At 48.4% G+C, this 23,034-nt stretch overlaps 1 protein-coding gene across 2 annotated transcripts in view; it reads right to left on the bottom strand.

The window, feature by feature from the left end:
• Positions 1-23,034, bottom strand: part of LOC135894522 (acid-sensing ion channel 2) — a 1,171,365-nt gene that overhangs the window by 36,685 nt on the left and 1,111,646 nt on the right. For both annotated transcript variants that reach the window (XM_065422633.1, XM_065422634.1), the window contains exons 4-7: positions 15,645-15,795; positions 8,929-8,985; positions 2,308-2,461; positions 758-849 (exon numbers count right to left, since the gene is read on the bottom strand). In XM_065422633.1, coding sequence (XP_065278705.1) covers positions 758-849; positions 2,308-2,461; positions 8,929-8,985; positions 15,645-15,795 — 454 coding nt within the window. The remainder of the gene's footprint in view (positions 1-757; positions 850-2,307; positions 2,462-8,928; positions 8,986-15,644; positions 15,796-23,034) is intronic.

Genomic DNA, 23,034 nt, shown 5'->3' with positions numbered 1-23,034 from the left:
GGAGGTCCAGGGGAGAGTAAACGCTGGGGTCCTGCCCTGGACTGGAGAGTCGGGCAAGAGGCCGAGAGGGGTGAAGTAACTATGGGGAGCACAGGAAGCTCTGCTGGCAAGCCCAGAGATAGGCAAGGAGACAGAGAGGAGGGTAGGAAGCAGCCCAGGGAAACAGCAACAGGATCTGAGACTGAGCAGATCTAGGTTTGCTAGTCACAGGGTCCCTGGGCTGGATCCTGGAGTAGCACGTGGGCCTGGGTTCCCCTACCAGCCGCTGGGAAAGTGTCACCAAGCTGGGAGTTGAGCAGAAGACTGCCCAAGATGGCATCCAGATAGCTTGTCTGGTGGGACTTTGTTACCCTGGAAGGGCGGGGCGGGGTGGCGGACTACATAGTGATCTAGCCAGAGGGCCGAGTGCCAAAGAGGAAGCACCCTGAGTCATGGGGAGAGAGAAGGGCCACAGTGCAAGCAACTGATGGAAAGGGGCGCCAGATGGGGCAAGAGCTAATTCCCAGACCCAGCCACAAGGAGGCGCACATGCAGTGAGTGGACCCTTCACAGACCATGATGGAAGAGCAGGTGCGGTTACTTTGCCAGTTCTCCAAGACCACTGGGTCATCTCCCAGGCCATTAAAAAGCAAACTGTATGCACACTCAACCTGCACGCCCACCTGCACACCGCCATCTATTCTGCACACACACACCCCTCCACCCACCCATGCCCATACACAAAGGCAGAAATTCATACAATAAGATCTTCGCTTACCAAGTAAAGCTGCCACTTCGTATGCTTTCTTCTGCTCAATTGTCTCATAGTTGAGTGCTTCAAAAAATATATCCAGCACGAGAATATTCTCTCTGTAGAAACAGGACAAAGCCATCAGAACACCAGCCTCCGGCAGCTGCATTTGCCTTGTAACAGGAAATGAAGTGGGATTAGTTTGCCTTCTCCTGTTATCCCTGCTGCTTTCTCTGTGGAGGCCTTGGCAGCCCCACCAACACAAGCTGAAATTCAGAGATTTTAAAGCCAGAAGGAGCCATCATGACCATCCAGTCTGATCTCCTGCTTAACCTCGCCCAGAGATTCCTGCATCAAGCCCAAATCTTGTAGTTGAGCAAGTGCATATTGTTTAGAAAGAGACACCTGGTCCTGATTTCATCTTTCTTCTGTGGGGAGGGCCTGCTTAGAATGGCAGGTGACACAAGGACCCTTAACACATGGAATCACTACCAATGCTGATCCTGGGCACCACAAGAGAGAGGGAGAGTCAAATTCTTTCTTTGATGCAGCAAACTGCTAATTCCACCCATCCGCCCTCTAGATCCCAGGTTCATACGGGCTGCGCCCACACCACAGAAAGATGTCTTTGCTGCAGTAAAAGGCGTGGTTTTCACATCGCGACAGCTATCTTGATTTAAAAGCTAATGGAGCCAATGCAGAGGGTTGACCTTGAGTAGCCATACTCAGGTAACAGCTACCGGTGCCTTGTCTCCATTTGGATTTTATGCTGTAGGTCCATGTAAAACACACTCACTTCTGCAGTGAAGACACAGCCAGAATGTGGCGTTAGCAGAGGAGGGTTTAGGTCCTGAAACGATCTGGCCTGGGTAACCCTGTTTTACAGATGCTGTTCACTCATGATACCTATTTATCTATGGTGTTTATCTGGCCCCCGTGACCGTAACATCTGAGCACCTCACAATTTTTACTGTATTTATCCTCACAACCCCCCCTGGGAGACAGGGCAGGGCTGCTATCCCCATTGCACAGATGGGAAAACTGAGGCACAGAGAGGCTCAATGACCTGGCCATGGTCACAGAGGAAGCTCCCAGCAGAGCAGGAACTTGTATCGAGGACCCAGGCAAGTGCCTAGCCACAGGGCAAAGCAACTTTTCTGAGCTCAGCTAATGACTCTGCATGTGCCCACATTCTTCTCCACCTTCAGCTTTCCTGTCAGAAAGATGTTGGACCTTCAGCTTCTGGTTAATAATGCCTGCAGAAATGTGAACAGGATCCTTGGGGCAAACAGCCTTTTATTACTACTTGTATGACCCACAGGGCTGGGTGCTTCACTGACACATTGTGAGGCACAGTCCCGGCTCTGAAGAGTTTACAAACTACATAGACAAGGCAAACGGTGGGAGAGGCAGCGATTTGCCCAATGACAGCACAGCTGCAAACAGAACGGAGATCTCCTTGCCCCTAGTGTGTGTGGCCCTGGCACAGCCATCCTGTCTGCTCACGCCACCCACTCATACCATCACTACTGTGAAAAGGGAGGAACCGGCAGCACTGGGCCGATGCCCTCACTTACGAGATGTATTTTTCAGACTTGTTAAACTTCTTCTCCAGGTACTTGGCCGAAGTCTTGCTGGGGATCTTCACCATGGAGAGCTCTTTGTTGTACCTGGTCAGGTTACACGGCATCCTGCAGGTACAGTAATTGCTGTCCTTTTCAGCAAGCAAACCTGCAAACAGGGGAGGGAAGTGGGTCTCAGGGAGCGTCCCAGACAGCTCACAGGAGCTGGTGGGCGGGGTGGTTCAAACAAGCCCTTTCTTCTTGATGATTCAAAGCAAAGGGGGGATGGAAGGGACTTCCCTGTCCAGGGAAGGGCTGAACAAGCCAACTCTTCGATAAGAAGAGGCAGAGTTTCCACCCATTCAATCCATCCCTCTGCTGCAGCCATTCCTATCAGCCTGGGAGATCGAGACAGCCCTTCCCCGGGACTGGTCCAGAGCCCAGGTTTGCTGGGGGTGGACAGACGCAGCTCTTCCATCTCCAGCCAGGTTTGTGCTCCACCCTGGGGCAATCCAGGAGGCTGCGTTGGGATAAAGGCCTTACTGGAGAGATGGGGGCCTTGAAGATGGTGGGTAAAATCTTCAAAAGCATCTAAGTGGCTTAGGGACCTAAGCCTCACTTTCAAAAGTGACTTAGGCCTGGTCTATATTTAAAAGGTAGGTCGCCGTAGCGACATCGCTCAGGGGGTGTGAAGAATGCACACCCCTGAGCACCAAAGCGACGCCAAGCCCCGGTGTAGGCACAGCTAGGTCAATGGAAGAATGCTTCTGTCACCCTAGCTACCATCACTCGGGGAGACTGTGTTCCTACGGCGATGGAAAAACCCCTTCCATTGGTGCAGGCTGGTTACAGCAGCATAGCGATGACACCACGGCTGTGCCATTCTGGGCCCCATAGTGTAGACACGGCCTTAGGGCCAGATTTTTAAAGGTATTTAGGTGCCTAAGGATGCAGGTAGGTGCCTAGTGGGATTTTAAAACCGCCTAGGTGCCTAACTTCCTTTGGGCACTTTTGAAAATACTACTAGGCGCTTACTGGTGTCTTTAGTCACCTAAATGCCTTTAAAATATGGCCCCAAGTGCTTTTAAAAAAAGGACTTAGGCTCCTAAGTGACTTAGGTGCTTTAGAAAATGTTACCCTTTATTTCTATCCTTCGCTTTTAGCTAAAGTGGTGTCAGGGGTGTGTTACATGACAATTAAAAGAGATTAAACAGTATGGAGATGACCAGCTTAAGGGAATTTCTATTAATATTCCTCCCACAAGCCTTACAGCTTGGGCACACGGTTAAAGCCAATACAGACATGCAAATATTTGGCATTTCACAAACAACCGGAATTCGAACACAGCACAGGTCCCTATGGACTGCCCCGCCACTCACCTCACTGACTTACGGGTATGTTCATCTGCAGAACATACAATTAGTGAGGCATATGTTGAAATACTCTGCAGGCACATCTGCTGTATCACAGTTAAGTTTGTTTGCGAACACATCAGATGGCATGTTATATGGTGTTTCTGAGGGCCTGCTGTTTCACAACTGTTTATCCAAAACTTCTGAAACTCTGCAAGAAAATTATCTTCTGAGCTGAAAATGACCCCCAAATACTATTATTATTGTTTGTTGGGGTGTATAGGGTGAGCTCTGCATAGTAAACAGCCACACCTACATGGGGTGTTTGAAGTTGGTCCTAGCAACTCACTCATCAATCATTAGTGACTCCAAGTAGCTACGTGTGGTCTGCAGCACAGGGACCTTGCCTCTGGGAACATGGCCCGGGACCTTGCCTCTGCTGGCATGCTAAACCTCGCGATCATAGCTAGCAGCAATAGCCACTAGCGAAAGGGAATGTATGGCTGTCCAAGTGCATCATGTCTCCTATGGTGAAGCTGGCAAAACAACTTTCAAAGTTGGTGGGAGTGGTGATGGAGAAAGCTAGTGGATAGCTTAGAGCTTTGGTGCAGATGGATTATGATACACTGGTCAACAACAAAGCCAAGGAGTCACGATCAAACACATGGAGACTACTGGACCATAGAAACTGAATGAAGACTGGAAAGAGAAGGAAAAGTATCCCAGCTCGGTTGTTGCCCAGACAAACAAGGGCTGCGATCACTGATCAGACACTGAGGCAGGGGCAAAAAGTTTGAGATCAGAACAGACACAAACAAAACAGCAGGCGGAACAGGGAATTACGTGATGAACTCAAAGGACAAGACTTGTTGGAACATGGAATGGAAGAACATTATACCACGCTGGAGGACATGTGGTAATGATGCACGAGCTGAAAAGATATGAGTGGGAAATCATTGGTCTATGTGAACCAAGATGGGAAGGCAAAGGAGAATTCTCCCACGAGGATATTGACACCGGGAAGAGAAGATGGCGGACACCAGGACAGAGTTGCATTGGTGATAAAGCCTAAGCCACGCCAGGCTCTTATAGCATTTAACCTGCTATCTGCTCATATGTTGAAGGTGAGATTCAGAATCAAATCTCATGGAGTTACAATAGTACAATTACATGTGCCGACCTCAGCAGCCCCCAGAACTCGATGAATTTTATAACGCTCTACAGAAAACAATACCAGAAGTTTCAAGACAAGACATGTTATGATGATGGGAGATTTTAATGTGAAAGTAGGCTAGGACTGGAATTCCTACTCTGGAGCAGTAGGCAGATTTGGATTAGGTGAAGAAAACGGGAGAGGAGAAAGGCTACTAAATTCCTGCCTAAGCAACAATCTGCTGACAATGACCATGCTATTTCCACGAAGCAAGCCGTGGAGGAAGTGGACATGGCTATCACCTGATGGGCAAAAGAAGAACATGGTAGACTTTGTGCTTGTGAATCACAGACGGAAATCAAATGTGTTGTTGTGCAGATCATTTGTGGCTGATATCAGACCAGATCAAATGTTACTGCTGGCATCAATGAAGTGGAGGCTGAGAGCAATCTGAAAAGTACCAAGAACTGAAATCTATGACATGGGCAAGTTCAAAGAGTCCGATATGAGGAAAGAATGTGCCGGAAAACATCACCTCTCTGGTGAATGAAGAAACGAGCGTTGAAGAGACAAGGAACAGCGTAAAAATGGGATGACGAGAGCGGCTGAACAAGTTTAGGATTACAAGGCCAAGGAGGATAACGGATGAAGTGCTGCAGTTGAGTGACAAGCACAGAAGAACAAAAAGGAGGATGTGAGTCTAAGAGCTGAGTACACCAGGCTCACCATAAAGATAAAACCAAAAGTGAAGAGACACAGAAACAACTGGGGTAAGCGAACAATGCAAAGAAGGCGACGAATAGGCAAAGAGAACGGTGACACAGAGGTTGTATCACAAGATAAGAGAACTGAGTGGGACATATGAATTGAAGAGGTCGGTGGTAAAGACAAGTGAGAACAAATAATCGAGGACGAACAAGAAAAGAATAAGTGACGGAAAGAATACTTTGAAGAGCCGTACAATGTGCAGAACGTAGTAGAGGAAACAGCCCCGGAGAAGCGTCCCAGCACAAATGAGGGAGAGCAGATGCCGGAATTCTTAGAAGAAGAAGCTAAGATCTTAATAGAACGTTTGAAAAACAAAAAGGCACCGAGAAGTGACAAGGTAACTGTGGAGCTGCTCCAAGCAGGTGAGGAACATACGGTAAAGGCAATGCACAAGCTATTCAAGCAGGTCGACAAACAAGAGCAAGTATCCAGCGAACCGGGGAAAGTAATTATAGTATCGATCTACAAAAAAAGGAGATACGAGGGAGTGCGAGAACTGCAGAGGAATCAACGTATTGAGTGTGCCGGGGGAAGCATTCACCAAGATGTAGCAGAAGGGGAATGTGGAAGTGGCGCTTTCAGAGGAACTAGCCCGGAAATACAATAGATGAGTTATTTGTGATAAGACAGACACCAGAGAAATACATAGTACACAACCGAACCTGTTACAACCATTTTATAGACTTCAAATGGGCTTTTGATAGCATTTGGCCAAAGGCTTGTGGTAAGTTATGAGACTGTACAGCACCCCTGAAAAACTGGTGAAGCTAACAGAGACTGTCTACAGCAAGTCGATGAGGGTGGTGAGAGTAGACAAAAAAGCTGATGGGGTGGGTCAGGCCAACCACAGAAGTGAGACAAGGATGCATTCTATCCCTGGATTTGTTCAGCCTGGTACTGGACACAGTGATGGCTGTAGCATTGAGACATGAAATGGGAGGAGTAATGTTATGTGGGAGGACAGTGCATAACCTTGGATATTGACCAAGGAGGGTTTACAGACAAGGTAGACCAGGAAAGCTGGGTTGAAGATCAGCTTGGAGAATAGAGATATCCCATCTCCTAGAACTCAAAGGGACCTTGAAAGGTCAGCGAGTCCAGCCCCCTGCCTTCGCTAGCAGGACCAAGTACTGATTTTGCCCCAGATTCCTAAGTGGCCCCCTCAAGGACTGAACTCACAACCCTGGGTTTAGCAGGCCAATGCTCAAACCACTGAGCTATCCCTCCCCCTCAAAGATGAAAATGACACCAGTTGGAGGACAAGAGAAAGAGGGAAAGGTCAAACTCAGAGACGAAGAACTAGAACAAGTGGGAAAATGGGTGTGCCTTAGACGACTGGTTTCAGAGTAGCAGCTGTGTTAGTCTGTATCTGCAAAAAGAACAGGAGTACTTGTGGCACCTTAGAGACTAACAAATTTATTTGAGCATAAGCTTTCGTGGGCTACAGCCCACTTCTTCGGAGGACTGGTATCGAAGAAAGGGAAGTATGAAGATAATGTAAAGAGAAGAATTGGATTAGCCACTTATGCATTTGGAAAACTCAGCATGGTCTGGGAGGCTAAAGACATTTCAATAAACCAAAAATCAACATATATGAGATATCTGTCACACTGATAGTGCTGTACGGGTCGGAAATCTGCATTCAGAAGAAAGCCATGACAACAGATTTTGACTGCAGAAATGAAGTGGTTGAGGGGAATACTGAGAATTTCAAGATTGCAGAAAATAAAAAATGAAGAGATAAGAAAACAGGAATAGCTTGTTCTCATTAAAGGTTACAGGAGAATAGATGTGTGTGTGTGTGTGAGAGAGAGAGAGAGAGAGAGAGAGAGAGAGAGAGAGAGAATGAGGCTTAGCCACTGAACCCTGGTTATAACATTAGCTATGGAGTCTCTCTAAACCAACAGCTATCTGAATCCCTAGGGGTCAGAATGTATCTGAGGCCCAGGGTTCAGTTTTCCTAGTTCCCATGGCATGATTTCTGCTCCCGCTGGGTTGGGACTGCTTGGTTTCTAGTGTAATTTATGCATACAAATGTGAACAAGTCAGATCAAGTCTGTACAGAACACATTAGAGTCTGCAATAATGAATAACGTACCCTCCCTTCTCACCAGAGATCTGTAAAGTTTCTGTCCCTTCCAGGACACAAAGTTTTATCCAGTTATTTCCATCCGTCCATAAGGAGGCATGCCTCAGAGCTTGGGGAAGCAACGGCAGCTACCGTTGGGCGAAGACGCTGTAACGTCCCCTGGGATCCTATGCTCCACGGCCCCTTTAATAAGTCGTGGCATAATATTTACACAGCGCTGAACATTGTGGAGGAGCTGGGCAGAAGTGCTCTTTTAGTAACATGTCAAGACAAGAAGCAGCTGCTTCTATTACTGTCTGGGCCGGAGTGGGAAGTGGCTGCATGCTGGGACATGGAGAGCACAGATCTGACGCAGTCTATATTCATTATTATTTATTTGTATTGGAGTAGTGCCAAGGAGTCCAGTTCTGGACTAATACCCTGTTGTGCTAGGCTCTGTACATTTTTATTGGTCTTAGGTGTATTATGGTAGCACCAAGGCACCCTAGTTGTAGCTCAGGATCCCACTGTGCTAGGTGGTGTACATTTTTATTGCTATTAGGTGTATTACGGTAGTGCCAGGACTCCATTGTGCTTGAGGTGCCTACCCTTTTCCTATCAGAAGGGAGCTCCTAATGTAGCAGGTTTCACCTTCGAAGGCCCCTGCCCCAAGCTTTTGCCAGGTACACGGACACAGGGGAGAATAACACGGTGCCGCTGAGAGCTCCTGCAATCACCTGGGAACAACCCCGGGAACGTGGCCCTTTGCAGCACGTTTGGGAAAACTGCCCAGTATCTTTAACACCCCCGAAAGGAAGGCAGAGGGCCCAGCTGAGGAAGGGGGTAGGGGGCAGGCAACACAGCAGTGACTCTGTGTCAGTGGAGTTACACCATCCCATTGGGTGTTTTCTCTATTTGGCCTGCCCCGCAGTCCAATTCCCCAGCACGTCCCATGTGCCACTTCCGAACTGTGGCCAAGGGGTCCCCACGGCGTGAGAATATGGCGCCTGTGGTCCTTTATTCTGGCATCTTCAGCTCTAAGCGTGCAGCTTAGAATGGCTCGGAATGAAGTTAGAACATGATCCTACGGGACTGGAGGAACCTGCATGCAATGACATTTCAGCTGCCGTCAGAAACAGTCCCGTTGCTGCCTTCGCCGGATTAATCCTGGCCCAGTGGGAAAGAGGGTACAGGCAGCTTTGGGGAGTCTGACCCAGCCATTATACTCTGCAAAGAGCCAGGCTGGCCATCCCAAACAGCCCTAACGAGCCGGCGAGCCCCTCCGGTGTACTAACCCAGCGCAGGCTCTGCACACTCCTTATACTGCTCCGGAGTACAGAACGGAGCGTCCCCTGCACAGAAAAGAAACACAAGACAAGAGGGAAACACGTGGAGTCAGAAATCAGAGCACGGTGGAAGGCCAGCGACTACAGCAAGAAAGCAGCTGAATTCATGCATTAGGCAGCCTCTTGTCTGTACACACAGTGCCAATAACCTGGTGCAGGTAAAGAGGCTTACACAGCCAGTGTGCAGCGTAGGGTGAGAGGCAGGGTCTGATCTGCACCTGGGCTGCATCTCTCTGGAGATTGCATACTGGAGTTGGCTGTTTCACATATAACATGGGATAAGGGTTTCCATAGCTAGTCCAGCTTGTCAGCTCCTACAGGTGAGGCTTGGTTACCCTAGGTTGGTATTTGGATGGGAGATCTCTGAGCATCATTCAGTTGCTGCAGTGTTGCTGATTAAATAAGCGGCACCTTTTCAGAATTGAAATAAGGTTGTGGCATGGTGCTATGGACCTGTAAGTGGGTGACATTCCCGAACCTGCTTCTAACGCAGCACGCACACAGCAGGGACTTATTGATAACTTGAAAAACAACAAAACAAATCCTAAACCTAAGCTTTCCCCTGAACTTGGCTGTTTTCCTGAAGAGGGCTTTTTCCCTCATTGTCCCTAGTTTCTTCTTCTGCAGAGAGACACTCAACCTCTCTATACTTCTGAATTTAACTTAATAGGGCCCATCTGGTCTGTCTGCCAGGCTGAATCAGCAGAAATAGCTCTGCCTCTCTGTTCATTGGTCCTAGGACTTGACACTCCGTTAGAGATGCACTGTGCGGCACTCTTTCTTTGAGATGAGATATTAAAAAAAATCCCTGACCATTGGTGGTCATTCATGACCCCACAACACTTTTCACAAGGGTAGGGGGCTGGTAATTACATCCCCTTTGCAGTTTCAATGGGGCATGGTATCCTCAGTTCCTATGACAAACTATTACACACTGTTGTTGTGAGTTTTTAATCAGCTTTTGCATTCCTCCCCCCCAGAGGTGACTGCATTTCAGTGGTGAATAAATTGATCGCAGAGTGTAGTTTGCATCTGGGGCCACAGTCAAATGATATGCATCCCAAAGAGAGTAAGAATAATTTCTGCTTCTTTATTTCCCAGTCCCCATTATCCATAAGAACGGCCATAGTGGTTCAGATCACTGGTTCATCTAGCCCAGTATCCTGACTTCCAACGTGACTTGCCACCTGCCTCAGAGGAAATTAACAGAATAGGGCAATTTTCAAGTGCTCCAACCCCTGTTGTTCAGTCCCAGCTTTTGGCAGTTGGAGGCTTAGGGACAGCCAGAGCATGGGGTTGTGTTCCTGATCCTCTTGGCTAGCAGCCATTGATGGCCCTATCCTCCTTGAACTTATCTAATTCTTTTTTTGAACCCAGTTGTACCTTGACCCTGAACAACATCCCCTGGCAATGAGTTCCACAGGTTGACTGTGCATTGTGTGAAAAACTACTTCCTTTTGTTTGTTTTAAACTTGCTGCCTATTAATTTCATTGGGTGACCCCTAGCTCTTGTGTTATGAGAAGGAATAAATAACACTTCCTTATTTACTTTCTCCACACCAGTGATGATTTTATAGACCTCTATCATATCCCCATTAGTCGTCTCTTTCCTAAGCTGAACAGTCCCAGTCTTTTTAATCTCTCCTCATATGGGAGCTGTTCCACCCCCTAATCAATTTTGTTGTCTTTCTCTGTACCTTTTCCAATTCTAATATATCTTTTTTGAGATGGGACGACCAGAACTGCACACAGTATTCAAGGTCTGGGTGTACCATGGATTTATATAGAGGCATTATGATATTTTCTATCTTATTACCTATCCCTTTCCTAATGGTTCCTAACATTCTGTTCGCTTTTTTGACTGCCGCTGCAGATTGAGTGGATATTTTCAGAGAACTATCCATGAGGACTCCAAGATCTCTTTCTTGAGGGGTAACAGATAATTTAAACATCATCCTTTTTGATGTATACATAGGTCCTGGAACTAGGGGTGCGGGAGATGCTGCTGCACCCCAGGCTTGAAGTGGTTTCCATTATATACAGGGTTTACAGTTTGTTTCAAAGGCTCTCAGCACCCCCACTATACAAATTGTTCCAGCCCCCCCGTATATATAGTTGGGATTAGGTTTTCCAATGCGCATTACTTTGCATTTATCAATACTGAATTTCAACTGCCACTCTGTTGCCCAGTCACCCACCTTTGTGAGATCCCTTTGTAACTCTTCACTGTCTGCTTTGGACTTAATTATCTTGAATAATTTGTGTCATCTGTTTACTCCTTTTTCCAGATCATTTATGAACACGTTGAACAGCGCTGGTCCCAGTACAGATCCATGGGGGACGCCGCTATTTACCTCTCTTCACTGTGAAACTGACCATTTATTCCTACCCTTTATTTCCTATCTTTTAACCAGTTACTGATCCATAAGAGGACCTTCCCTCTTATCCCATGACTCCTTATTTTGCTTGAGAGTCTTTGGTGGAGGACCATGTCGAAGGCTTTCTGAAAGTCCAAGTACACTCTATCCAAAGGATCATCTTTGTCCACATATTTGTTAACCTGCTAAAAAAATTCTAATAGATTAGTGAGGTATGATTTCCCTTTACAAAAGCTGTGTTGACTCTTCCCCAAAAAATCATGTTCATCTATGTGTTTAATAATTCTGTTCTCTACTATAGTTTCTATCAATTTGCCTGGTACTGAAGTTAGGCTTACTGGCCTGTAATTGCCCAGGATTGCCTCTGCAGCCTTTTTAAAATATAGGGGTTCCATTAGCTATCCTCCAGTCATTTGGTACAGAGGCTGATTTAAGCAATAGGTTATATACCACAGTCAGTAGTTCTTCAATTTCATATTTGAGTTCCTTCAGAACTCTTGGGTGAATCCCATCTGGTCGTGGTGATTTATTACTGTTTAATTTATCAATTTGTTACAAAACCACGTCTACTGACAGTTCTCAATCTGGGACAGTTCCGTCACCTAAAAGGAATGGCTGAGCTGTAGGAATCTCCTTCACGTCCTCTGCAGTAAAGACCGATGCAAAGAATTAATTTGGCTTCTCCTCAACAGCCTTGTCTTCCTTGAGTGCTCCTTTCTGGTGTAATTTATGCATACAAATGTGAATAAATCAGATAAAGTCTGTATAGAACACATTAGAGTCTGCAAAGCTATGTATAAAATGAATAACAAACCCTCAATCATCCAGTGGCCCCACTGATTGTTTGGCAGGCTTCCTGATTCTGAGGGACTTAAACAATTTTTTGCTGTTAGTTTTTGTGTCTTTTGCTAGTTGTTCTTCAAATTCTTTTTTGGCCTTCCTAATTATACTCTTTACACTTGACTTGCCAGAGTTTATACTCCCTTCTATTTTCCTCAGTAGGAGTTGACTTCCAATTTTCAAAAGTTTTTGTTTTGTTTTTAACTGCTTCTTTTACTCCATTGTTTAGCTACAGTGGCATTTCTTTTTGTCCTCTTAGTATTTTTATGTATTTATTTAGGGGATACATATAGTTTGAGCCTCTATCCTGGTGCTGTTAGTTTTTTTTAAGTTTCCATGCAGCTCACAGGCATTTCACTCTTGTGACTGTTCCTTTTAATTTCTGTGTGACTAGCCTCCTCATTTCTGTGTCGTTCCACTTTTTGAAGTTAAATGCTACTGTGGTGGGTTTCTTTGGTGTTTCCCCCCCTACAAAGATGTTAACTTTAATTACATTATAGACACAATTACCAAGCAATTTAGCTATATTCACCTCCTGGATCAGATCCTGTGCTCCACTTAGAACTAAATGAAAATAATTGCCTCTCCCCAGGTGGGCTCTAGGACTAGCTGCTCCAAGAAGCTGTCATTAATGGTATCTAGAAATATTATCTCTGCATCCCGTCCTGAGGTGACGTGTTCCCAGTTAATGTGGAGATAGTGGAAATCCCCCATTACTATTGGGTTTTCTATTCTGTAGTCTCTCTAATCTCCCTAAGCATTTCACAGTCCCCATCCTTGTCAGGTGGTCAGTAGTATATTCCTACTGTTATATGCTTATTATTCAAGTGTGGAATTTCTATCCAGAGAGGTTCTATGGTACAGTTTGATTCATTTCAGATTTTTACTGTATTTTACTGTATTTGACTCTATGCTTTCTTTAATGGATAGTGCCACTCCATCACCAGTTTGAGCTACTGATTTAGTTGGTGTTGGTCCTGCTTTGAGCAGGGGGTTGGACTAGATGACCTCCTGAGGTCCCTTCCAACCCTGATCTTCTATGATACTCTGACATTCCGCTATATTTTGCACCCTGGTATTACTGTGTCCCATTAATTATCATCATTCCACCAAGTTTCTGTGATGCGTTTTATAACAATATCCTCATTTAATACCAGGCATTCACCTATCTTAGTATTTAGACTTCTTGCATTTGTATACAAGCACAGTTAAAATTTGTCAATATTTAGTTAGACTCATAGACTTTAAGGTCAGAAGGGACCATTATGATCATCTAGTCTGACCCCCTTCACAATGCAGGCCACAGAATCTCACCCACCCACTCCTGTAACAAACCCCTAACCTATGTCTGAGTTATTGAAGTCCTCAAATCGTGGTTTAAAGACCTCAAGGTGACTTCATGTGATGTAACTGTATGGGACTCTTTTTCATTTGACTGTTTCTCTTCAGTTCCTACCTGTATGTTATCAACTTCTATCCTCTCCTCTTTCCTGGGTATGGAGTATCCCCTTTCATAAATCCTCCTCTAAGGAATGTCTCTATCCGCATCTGTTGGCTTTCCCCCTGCCCTTAGTTAAAAACTCCTTTACAACCTTTTAAATTTCCATGCCAACAATCTGGTTCTGTTTTGGTTTGGGTGGAGCCCATCCTTTCTCCTTTCCCAAAAGATTCCCCAGTTCCTAATAAACCTAAATCCCTTCTCCCAACACCATCGTCGTCTCATCCATGCATTGAGACCCTGAAGTTCTGGCCCTGCATGTGGAACTGGAAGTGTTTCAGAGAATGACACCTTGAGCGCCTGGACTTTAATCTCTTACCTAGCAGCCTAAATTTGGCCTCCAAGACCTCTCTCTTACCGTTCACCTATGTCACTGGTACCTACACGAACCACGACTGCTGGCTTCTCCCCAGCACTGCCCAAAAGTCTGTCTAGATGTCTAGATGGCTAAGCGAGATCTGCAACCTTCAATCCCGGCAGGCAATTCACCATGTGGTTCTCCCAGTCCAATAACTATATTTCTAATACAAACCCAACTATCTATAGTTCTAACAATCAAATCCCCCCTCACTATTGGCTAATAATAGTAGTGCTTCCCTAGTGTTTCCGGTGAGTGTTTCCTTCATATGGAGTGATGAATTTTAACTGCAAACACACTCTAGGCTCCTGAGATCCTGCAGGGGCCCTGGGTTCAGAGAGCCAGAAGCAGCCTTGCAGCCTACTTCGTGTACAAGAACTGAGCCTAAGCCCTCTAGCAGTTTCTAGCCTAAACACCTGCTTCAGGCACCTGGGGTGAAATCCTGGCCCCACTGAAATCAATCGGTGCTTTGGCATTGGCATCAATGGGGGTCAGAAGTCTACCCCGCACCGTAATGACTACTGGGATGCTATGGGTAGGGGCAGGAATCTATTAATCTTCCTTGCTAAGCAGAGCCAGTCCGCAACTAGGTGTGATGTCCTACAGGCCTGGATTCTGTGCGACAAGCGGACCAGTGAGGTTGGGACAAAGGAAATGTTGGTCTCCAACTTTTGTGCTCAATGCCGGACAGTACAGAGTGGGGGTGGCATAAGGCAGCTGTTGAGGCTGGCCAGGAGCCAGTCCTGCTCCAAGGGGACATTCTGCCAGCTGGGGCTCCTGGGAGCACTCTGGCCACACGCTCTAGGCTGGGCAAAATGCCACCACTGCAGCATCTGTACAACATCCAGGAACTGCCCCTAGGCAGGGCGAACCCATGGGGAGTCAGAGGGGCTGTGTTTCTGGCTGCTTTGTGCCACTTGGAGCAGTACAAAGTAGCCGAGCAGAGCCAGGCCTCAAGGTCCAGGCGGCCAGTGGGATAAATCATGTCTCTCTGTCGTACAGAGTGACAGGAAGAGTGACAGGAAGCAACATAATAATAATGCCTAGCTCTCATCTAGCACTTTCCATCAGTAGATATGAAAGCACTTTACACGGGGGGGGGGGAGTCAGTATTATTACCCCCATTTTATCACTGGAGAAACTGAGGCACGGGGAGGGGTACTGACTTGCCCAGGATCACCGAGGAAGTCAGCAGTAGAGCGAGGGTGAGAATTCAACTCTCCTGAGTGCCAGGTCAATGCACATGCCACTAGGCCAGCCTGGCTCCCTTCACAAGCAAGGGCTTTTAAAGATGAACCGTTGGCACGTACACAGCCCCTTCCAAGCGCCGAGCTCGATCCCGCAGCCCTGGCTCACTGTGGAGGCTGCAGACGTCACCATTGAAATGCAGACACCATCCAGCGCCCTGTGGGAGGCACCAGAGCAAACCCTTGCGGTCCCGAATAGTAACATGAGGAGCCCACCACATCAGGGCTTCCAGGTCCCACCTGAGATGATGTGGCTACTGTCCTACTGCCAAAACAAGAGCCTAAGGCATCAGCCCAACCACACGCGGTCAGGTCTGTTCCACGCATCCCCAACGCAGACTGACCTGGCATGTGGACCATTTTGCAGTTGCAGTTTTCCACAATGTAGCGGGTTTCACAGTCAATCCTGCAAGCCGTGATACTGTATATGGGGAAAAAGTCTAACCCCACATCCGACGAGCGACACTCGCCCCACGGAGGGGGCAGGTAGGTCAGCTGCAAGAGACAGAAAGAGCCGGCTGTTAGTAGATCACAGGCATCAGCCGCAGCGTAGAAGGCGCTTGGGGGAAGATGTGTGAAGGGGAAGCTTTGCTCTTTAACAGATCCTGGCGGCGAGCAAGGCGCTGCGTGTGTCTCTCTCATTGTGTCGGGCCCTTCGAGATAGAGGAGCCCCGCTGGGTGAAGGACGAGAGCAGGACTGTAATAGCACAATGGCTGTGTTAAGTGGGGAATGAGCGGGAGGCCGACACAGCAGCTAGCCAATGTTAGGAGCATGCACAGTCACTGATGGAGTTTTGTACTGCTAAAGGGGAGTGGGACTTGGGGACTCCACTCTGCTCTGCCAGGGAAGAGACCTAAGTATAGTGACACATCACAAAACAGAACAGGCAGGCAGCCCTTGGCAGGCAGATCTTCCTTGCTGTGGTGCGGAAGAAACTGGTAGGTTCCCAGAAAAAACCACCCAACCAGCCCAGGAACAATTTCCCCAAGAATGGTTTGCTTCGGCGATGCCATTTAGCAGTGGGGGAGCGGAGCTGCCTGGGACTCAGGTAAAAGGCAGCGGCCTGCGTTTGCCAAGGTGACTAGAGATTCTTGGCGCCTCGTGTTTTGGGTGCCCAATTTGAGACCTTTTTAGGGCAGCCAGAGTCACTCGTCCCCTTTGACAATGCAGGCCAACAGCCATGCAGCGGTGGGATGAGGTAGGCAAATTCGAACAGCTCCAGATGGGGTCCTGAACCCCACGTGGGAGGCACTAGGAGCTGTGCTTTAGGAAGGCAGTGTGGCCTAGTGGATGGCGTGTTGGCGCAGGACTCAGGAGGCCTGGATTCCACCCCTGACTTTGCCACTGCTTTGTTAGGTGACCTTAGACAAGTCACTCTCCCTCATCCCCCCGTTCCTTGCGCTTCAGTTTCCTCATCTGTGACCTGGGGATAATGATACTCCCCTGCTCTGCGATCAAGGAATGAACAAACTCTCTCCGAGACAGGAGTTGTTATTATTCCCACCAAAGAGTACAGCTCTGTTATTTTGAAACTGTCCAGCGATTCTGAGTGTCTCAGCTTTTGGAGTAAGGCAAATCGGGTCTGATTCATCGAGGCGCTGAGCTCCTGCAGCTGCCACTGATACCACACGGCGCCGGGGGTGCCCAGCAGCTTCTGAGAGCCAAATCAGGCGACGAAGAATTCAGGTTCCCAGAATCACTGGGCGCTTTTGAAACTCCTGGCCAATCTCTTGGGGATTTGCCGCCCAGCCTGCTTATAAAACACAGCCTCCTTCTGACACCCGTCCCTGTTTTGCATGAAATTAACCGTTTTTTCAGTGTCTTCAGGAGAATGTTTTTTGAGGGGAGGCTGTTTCTCTCCAGCTCAAGGGCCGAGCCTCTCTAGCTGGGGCTGTAACAGACTCACATGCTCGGTGGTTCAGGCACAAGAGGGGCCCTGTGGGCACACTCAGCAGTGGGCTACAGCTCATGTATCCTGCTGTGTTTAATGGAGTGACTCCTCCCTGCCACGCCTTCTGTTGCTGGGGCCGTCCCATCTAGGGTGACCAGATTTTCAAAGTGAAAAAACGGACGGCTGTCCCTGGGGCGTGTGGGGGTGGGGAATAGGGCAGCAGCAGGGGATAGTTTAGGTGGACAGTCAACCAACACCCCTGCCCCTTTCCCCTTCTTCTATGGATCTGACTCTGTACAGGAAGGGCTGGGGACTTATGGGGAGGGTGGTCTGACTGGGACGCCTAATGCAGGGTGTCAACCATCCTGGTCCCCCCAAGCACACCTCATGTCTCAGGATGGAACCCTGCAATTCTCCCGTCCCAGACTGGGCCCGGGCTGTATCGCCCGTGATCATCCACCAGGTCCGACTTATGTCCCGTTCTGGGACAATGAAAGTGGTACCCAGTGACCAGACAGCCACCTTAAAGCAAGGCATCACTTCTCCAAACAAAAGCATTTCAGAGAAAACCAGATTGTAAAACAATAAACCAGACTACAGGCACGTCTAGCATACCAGGTGTCTAACCGTCTTCCACATGGAGATCCTGAGAGGTCTAAGCTACCTATAGACCCCCAGACTGCTAGGGTCCCTCTGGCAGAATCTGTTCCCTTAATCACAAACCATTTCTCTCTCAGCCTTGGGTGAGAGAATCCTTTAACAGCTGTTCCTTTGGTCACCCCCTTCACAGGAATCAAGTCCCTTTCTGGCCTTTTAACCTGTTAGTTCCCAGCACTGGCAGAACAAGGCTTGTAGCTTGTTGGAGACAAGATATAGGATCTTCGAAGCTAAACAGCTTCTTGTAATTGGCGCCCAAGAGTTTGTTCAGAGGTTGCTTATCTGGATCCAGTGTACTGCTTCCCTCCCCTCCCCCTTATTAAGCTAGAACAACACATTCACACAGGAAACTCTTATAACCCAATAGACAATAACTTCCCCTCATGGACCAGATCATTCCGTTATTACATCTCAATAGGTGATTACATAGCTGGGCCACACCCCTACTGCAGGGTGGGTCAAGTGTCACCCCCTGAGAGGCCTGGGGGATGGGGCAGCCCCTGTGGACAGTTTCACTTCCCCAGGGAGCTCCTTCAGGTGACCACTTTGCAGAGGTTACAGAAAACTCAATGAGGCACTGGGGTTGGTAACCCTGACAGGGAGCAGGGACGTCGCTAGACACCCTGTTCCCATCAGCATGAGGGGAGGACTGGAAGGGCTCCCTACAGCACTGATCTCTGCTGCTCCTTCATCAAGCAGAAGCAGCGACTGAGGAGTGGTGCACAACAGCGGCTGAGTATTCTGTCTTGCCAGGTCTGGGAGCAAGGGAATATCAAACCCAGGTCTTCTGGTATTTCGAGGACTGGGTAAGAATTGCAAGCACCACTTCAAATGTCAGGGGGTTTCCTGGTCCTGCTTGCAAGCTAGGGCTCTTTAGAGAAATATGAGATGATTAGCAGCCAGTCAGCCTAGACTAAGATGGGTTGTGCCTCTCTGTTTTCTGGGGAGCAGCCTGTTTTGACTCATGCTGTTTTGGGTTCTTGTGTGTTATCATTCTGATTTCTGAGAAATAAAGTTGTGTTGCGTTGCAACCTTCCAGCAAGAGTATTCGATGTTTTTATCGAATTTCTCCGATGGTGTGCCGTGAAACATAGCAGGTCTCTTGTGCAGGAGTTCAGAGCAGTAAGTAACCACAGACCCACTAGTCCCGCAGCATCACCTGGCTTTGTTAACTCACTAAACTTATTGCCTCTTGGGAGAGCAGTCTGTAGTGTTTAGGTGCAATTCCTGGATGGGCTAAATTCCTGACAAAATCCTTCCTGTAGCCATAAAGATCTAGGTAAGTTTTAAAATGAATCTTTACTCCTTGTCATCATGACAGTATCTCTGGATGATAGTTGATGTTTCTTGTACAGCAGCTGTGAGATGGAAGGCAGCGTCCTGATGAATCCCGCGCTTTCGGGGTTTTGTGTCATGAGAAATTACAGATAGTACTTCAAGGGGAAATTCATGCACTGTAGTAAGCTGACAGATTCTCTCAGGTGGTTATAAATTTTATGACTCTGTGTGGATCAGAAAATGCACAGGCAGGGCCCTGCTTGGGAGAGGAGAGTGCCCATGGTGTGGAATATGCCCAGAGGTCAGGACTGCATATGTCTTGAAAGAAGGAGCATATTTTGGAGCGTTTAAAGCCCATAAAACCTATTTCCCAAGTGCTTTCTGGCATGCAGCTGCTTTAGATTTTGATGAAAGTGTTCCCATTTCTGCTCCTTTGGCTGATAGCCGTGCTAGGGGTCAGACAGTGATTGCAATTGGACTGGGCAACCCAGTCAGTTCCAGTGGTGTGGATTTCACCTACATCTTGCACTGTTTTTCCCCCCTGGCTGTTTGCAACTGCTGCAAGAGCTCTGTGGATCCATACACCCTTTTAGGGGCCTTCACTCTTCCCTGCTCACTTCCAATCCAAGGTTTTCCTGACGGGTTAAGCAATACTGTTTAATGCCCTAACCTAGCAAAGCACAGAACATCCTCAATTCCAATGGGATCTGAGGTTGCTCAGGACTTTGAAGGAGGCACTCAGTGTGACCCAGCAGAAAGCCCTGAATACTAAATAGGATCTGACTCATTCCCCATGTCCATTATGAACCTCACATTGGATTCAAGACTAGATTCTTTTCCGCAGCTCTTCATGATGTTACGTTTCAGAGCACAGCTGAGCAACCCAAAGCCTGGGGAATTTCAGGGGCTACTAGGACCATGTTGACTGCTCTATTTAATTTGGTGTCATGGGCAAGTATCTCAGTGGTGGCAGATGACAGAACAAGGAGCAATGGTCTCAAGTTGCGGTGGGGGAGGTCTAGGTTGGATATTAGGAAAATCTTTTTCACTAGGAGGGTGGTGAAGCACTGGAATGGGTTCCCTAGGGAGGTGGTGGAATCTCCTTCCTTAGAGGTTTTTAAGGTCAGGCTTGACAAAGCCCTGGTTGGGATGATTTAGTTGGGGTTGGTCCTGCTTTGAGCAGGGGGTTGGACTAGATGACCTCCTGAGGTCCCTTCCAACCCTGATATTCTATGATTCTATGATGCTATCCCGAATGAGGCACTTTCCCTGGACGTACTGGCCCGATTCTGATTTCAGTTCTAGTGGTTCATCTATTAGTTATTTATTTATAGGCTCACCATTGTAGCAACTGAGCACCTGTGAGGGCAGCAGTATTATCCCCAGTTAGTAGATGGGGAAACTGAGGCCCAGAGAGGCAAAATGACTTGTCCGAGATCATGCTGCAAGTCAGTGGCAGAGCTGCAAAGCGCACCCGGCTCTCCGGACTTCCAGATCATCCTTTATTGGGTTATTTCTTCCTGCTGCCCCCTGAGATCTTTGCTCTGTGCACAGAGAACAGCACACCAGGGGCATGCCGGAGGTGGGGGGCGGGAGAAGCCATGTCCAGCAGGATGCTTGGCTGCTCAATTCAGTTGCTCCTGGTAGCATGAGGCCAGTAGGGTAGTGAAACGCCCACAGGCTGCAATCTTTGGCCAGGACCCTGAACACCTGTAAGAGATTTGCAAAAGTTGGCAGCTGCGTGGGTGATCCTGGCCCTGGCCTGCAGGAAATGGGGCCATTACGGAAGCTGGTGAGCACAGAGAGGGGTAAAGTATAAAGGGCTCTGTGGTGGGGCGGCTGCCCTACGCACGGAGAATGTGGGCTGGGGCAGGCCCGGGTGCCTGCATATCCCGGCAGCCAATAAGGGAAAGGCTTGTTGCGAGCCAATCAGAGCCCAGATTGGGGACAGCCAATCAGGGCCAAGCTCAGCCATATAAAAGACTGCTCAGGGAGAGAGCAGTCAGTCTGTCCCAGGCCTTCAGAGGGGAAGGTCTGTCTCCAGAGCTGGGAGGCCAGCACCACGGACAGCGCAGTGCAGGCCAGCCTTGGAGAGCGGGAGGAGGTCCTACTCCGTAGCCTGCCAGGCGGCAGGCCTGGAAGGAAAAGGCCTAGCGGGGAGAAGGGCCGTTGGGGAAGCGGTCCAGAGGAGCAGTCAGAGGAGGAAGGAGAAGGAGGACAGCAAGGCTGTCGCTAGAGGGCCTCTGGACCGGGACTCAGAGTAGTGGGCGGGCCTGGGTCCCCCCCTTCCCCCCTTTTTGTTCCCTTTGGCCATACACGCAGCCATAGGCCGCAGGGAGCGGCCAGCCGGAACCACGCCAGATCCTGTACTATAGGGATCGGACTTAAAGGTGTGGGACTGTTGATCACACCCCCCCCCCCCCCCGGAAGGGGGCGCGAATGGACAGAAGGACACTGTCGGAGGGCAGTGTCCCAGAAAGAGGACCCTGTGCGTCGGGAGCACAGCGGGTCCACACGCCAACCCCTGGCGGGACGACAGGCGGGACACCACCAGAAGGAGGCGCGCTACTGGATCAAACCGACTCCCCGAGACGACCAGTAGGAGACGCTGCGGTGGTGAGTCCCAACGCTGTCACAGGCTCCCAGCGGAGACGAGCTGGAATGAAATTCTCTTTGTGAAAAAACCCTGTGGACCGAGGAAACAAGCCTGAAACACCGAAGCAGCCGCTAAGGACAGGGAAATGGAGCTGCTGGAAAAAGCGTTACCAGCTGGAAAGGGAGCCAGTGCATTTTTTCAAGGCAGCTGGGGAAGCGGAGGACTCAGGCTGGGCACGCCTTGGCCAGCTCTGCAATGCATCCCTGCCTTGCCCTGTAGTTCGCGGGCCTGCACAAACACAGCTCCTCCAGTGTACCTCACTTGAGATTCCCAGTCCTTCCCGGCTGCTTCAGGGTCCTTGCGCAGCCCTGGCCAATCTCCTACCTAACTAAGAGGTGATTCCGGGCTAGGCTCCAGCAGATTTTGGTGAGCAAATCGATTTTCCCATTTGAGCTAATGCAGGATTTGAACCCACGATTCTGGCTGTAAAAGAGCAGTATGCAAACCCCATATACTACCGAGGTTCCTCTTTAGATAGCCTCTTTCATATGTGGATAACAATGCATTCCAGCAAAAAAAGACTTTATTGTAGGGCAGGTGGAATTTTAGGCTATCGGAGCGTGTTTTCATCCTTTAGTTTCTCTCTGTCTTCTAATCCATCTCCGCTGCCAGCGTGTCTCTGGAGAAGGCCCAGCACACTTCTGAAAGCTCAACCACCGGAAATAATCAATAATAAGGCCTTCGCTGCACTGCAGCTAACTATCTATTCGCTTTTGAAGAGGGTACCTCTTTTGTTCCACTTGCAGTCTATAGATCAGGAAGAAAATATAAAGCCATTTCTCATAAAGTCTGGGGATGACACAAAAATTGGTGGAGTGGTAAATGCTGATAAGGTCAGGCCAGTTTCACAGAGCGAGCTCCCTCGCTTGGTAAGGCGGGCTCATTTGAACAACACACGCTTTAATGCAGGCCATGCAAGGACAACCATCTAAGAACAAAGAATGTAGGTTACACTTACAAGATCATAGAATCATAGGACTGGAAGGGACCTTGAGAGGTCATCTAGTCCAGTCCCCTGCCCTCATGGCAGGACTAAGCATTATCTAGACCATCCCTGACAGGTGTTTGTCTAACCTGCTCTTAAAAATCCCCAATGATGGAGATTCCACAACCTCCCTGGGCAATTTATTCCAGTGCTTAACCACCCTGACAGTTAGGAAGTTTTTCCTAATGTTCAACCTAAACCTCCCTTGTTGCAATTTAAGTCCATTGCTTCTTGTCCCATCCTCAGAGGTTAAGAACTATTCTTCT

This window comes from Emys orbicularis, chromosome 25, assembly GCF_028017835.1.
Source record: "Emys orbicularis isolate rEmyOrb1 chromosome 25, rEmyOrb1.hap1, whole genome shotgun sequence".
NCBI classification, from domain to species: domain Eukaryota; kingdom Metazoa; phylum Chordata; order Testudines; family Emydidae; genus Emys; species Emys orbicularis.
The sequence above is the reverse complement of the archived record's forward strand: the minus strand, read 5'-3'. Positions and strand labels throughout refer to the sequence as shown.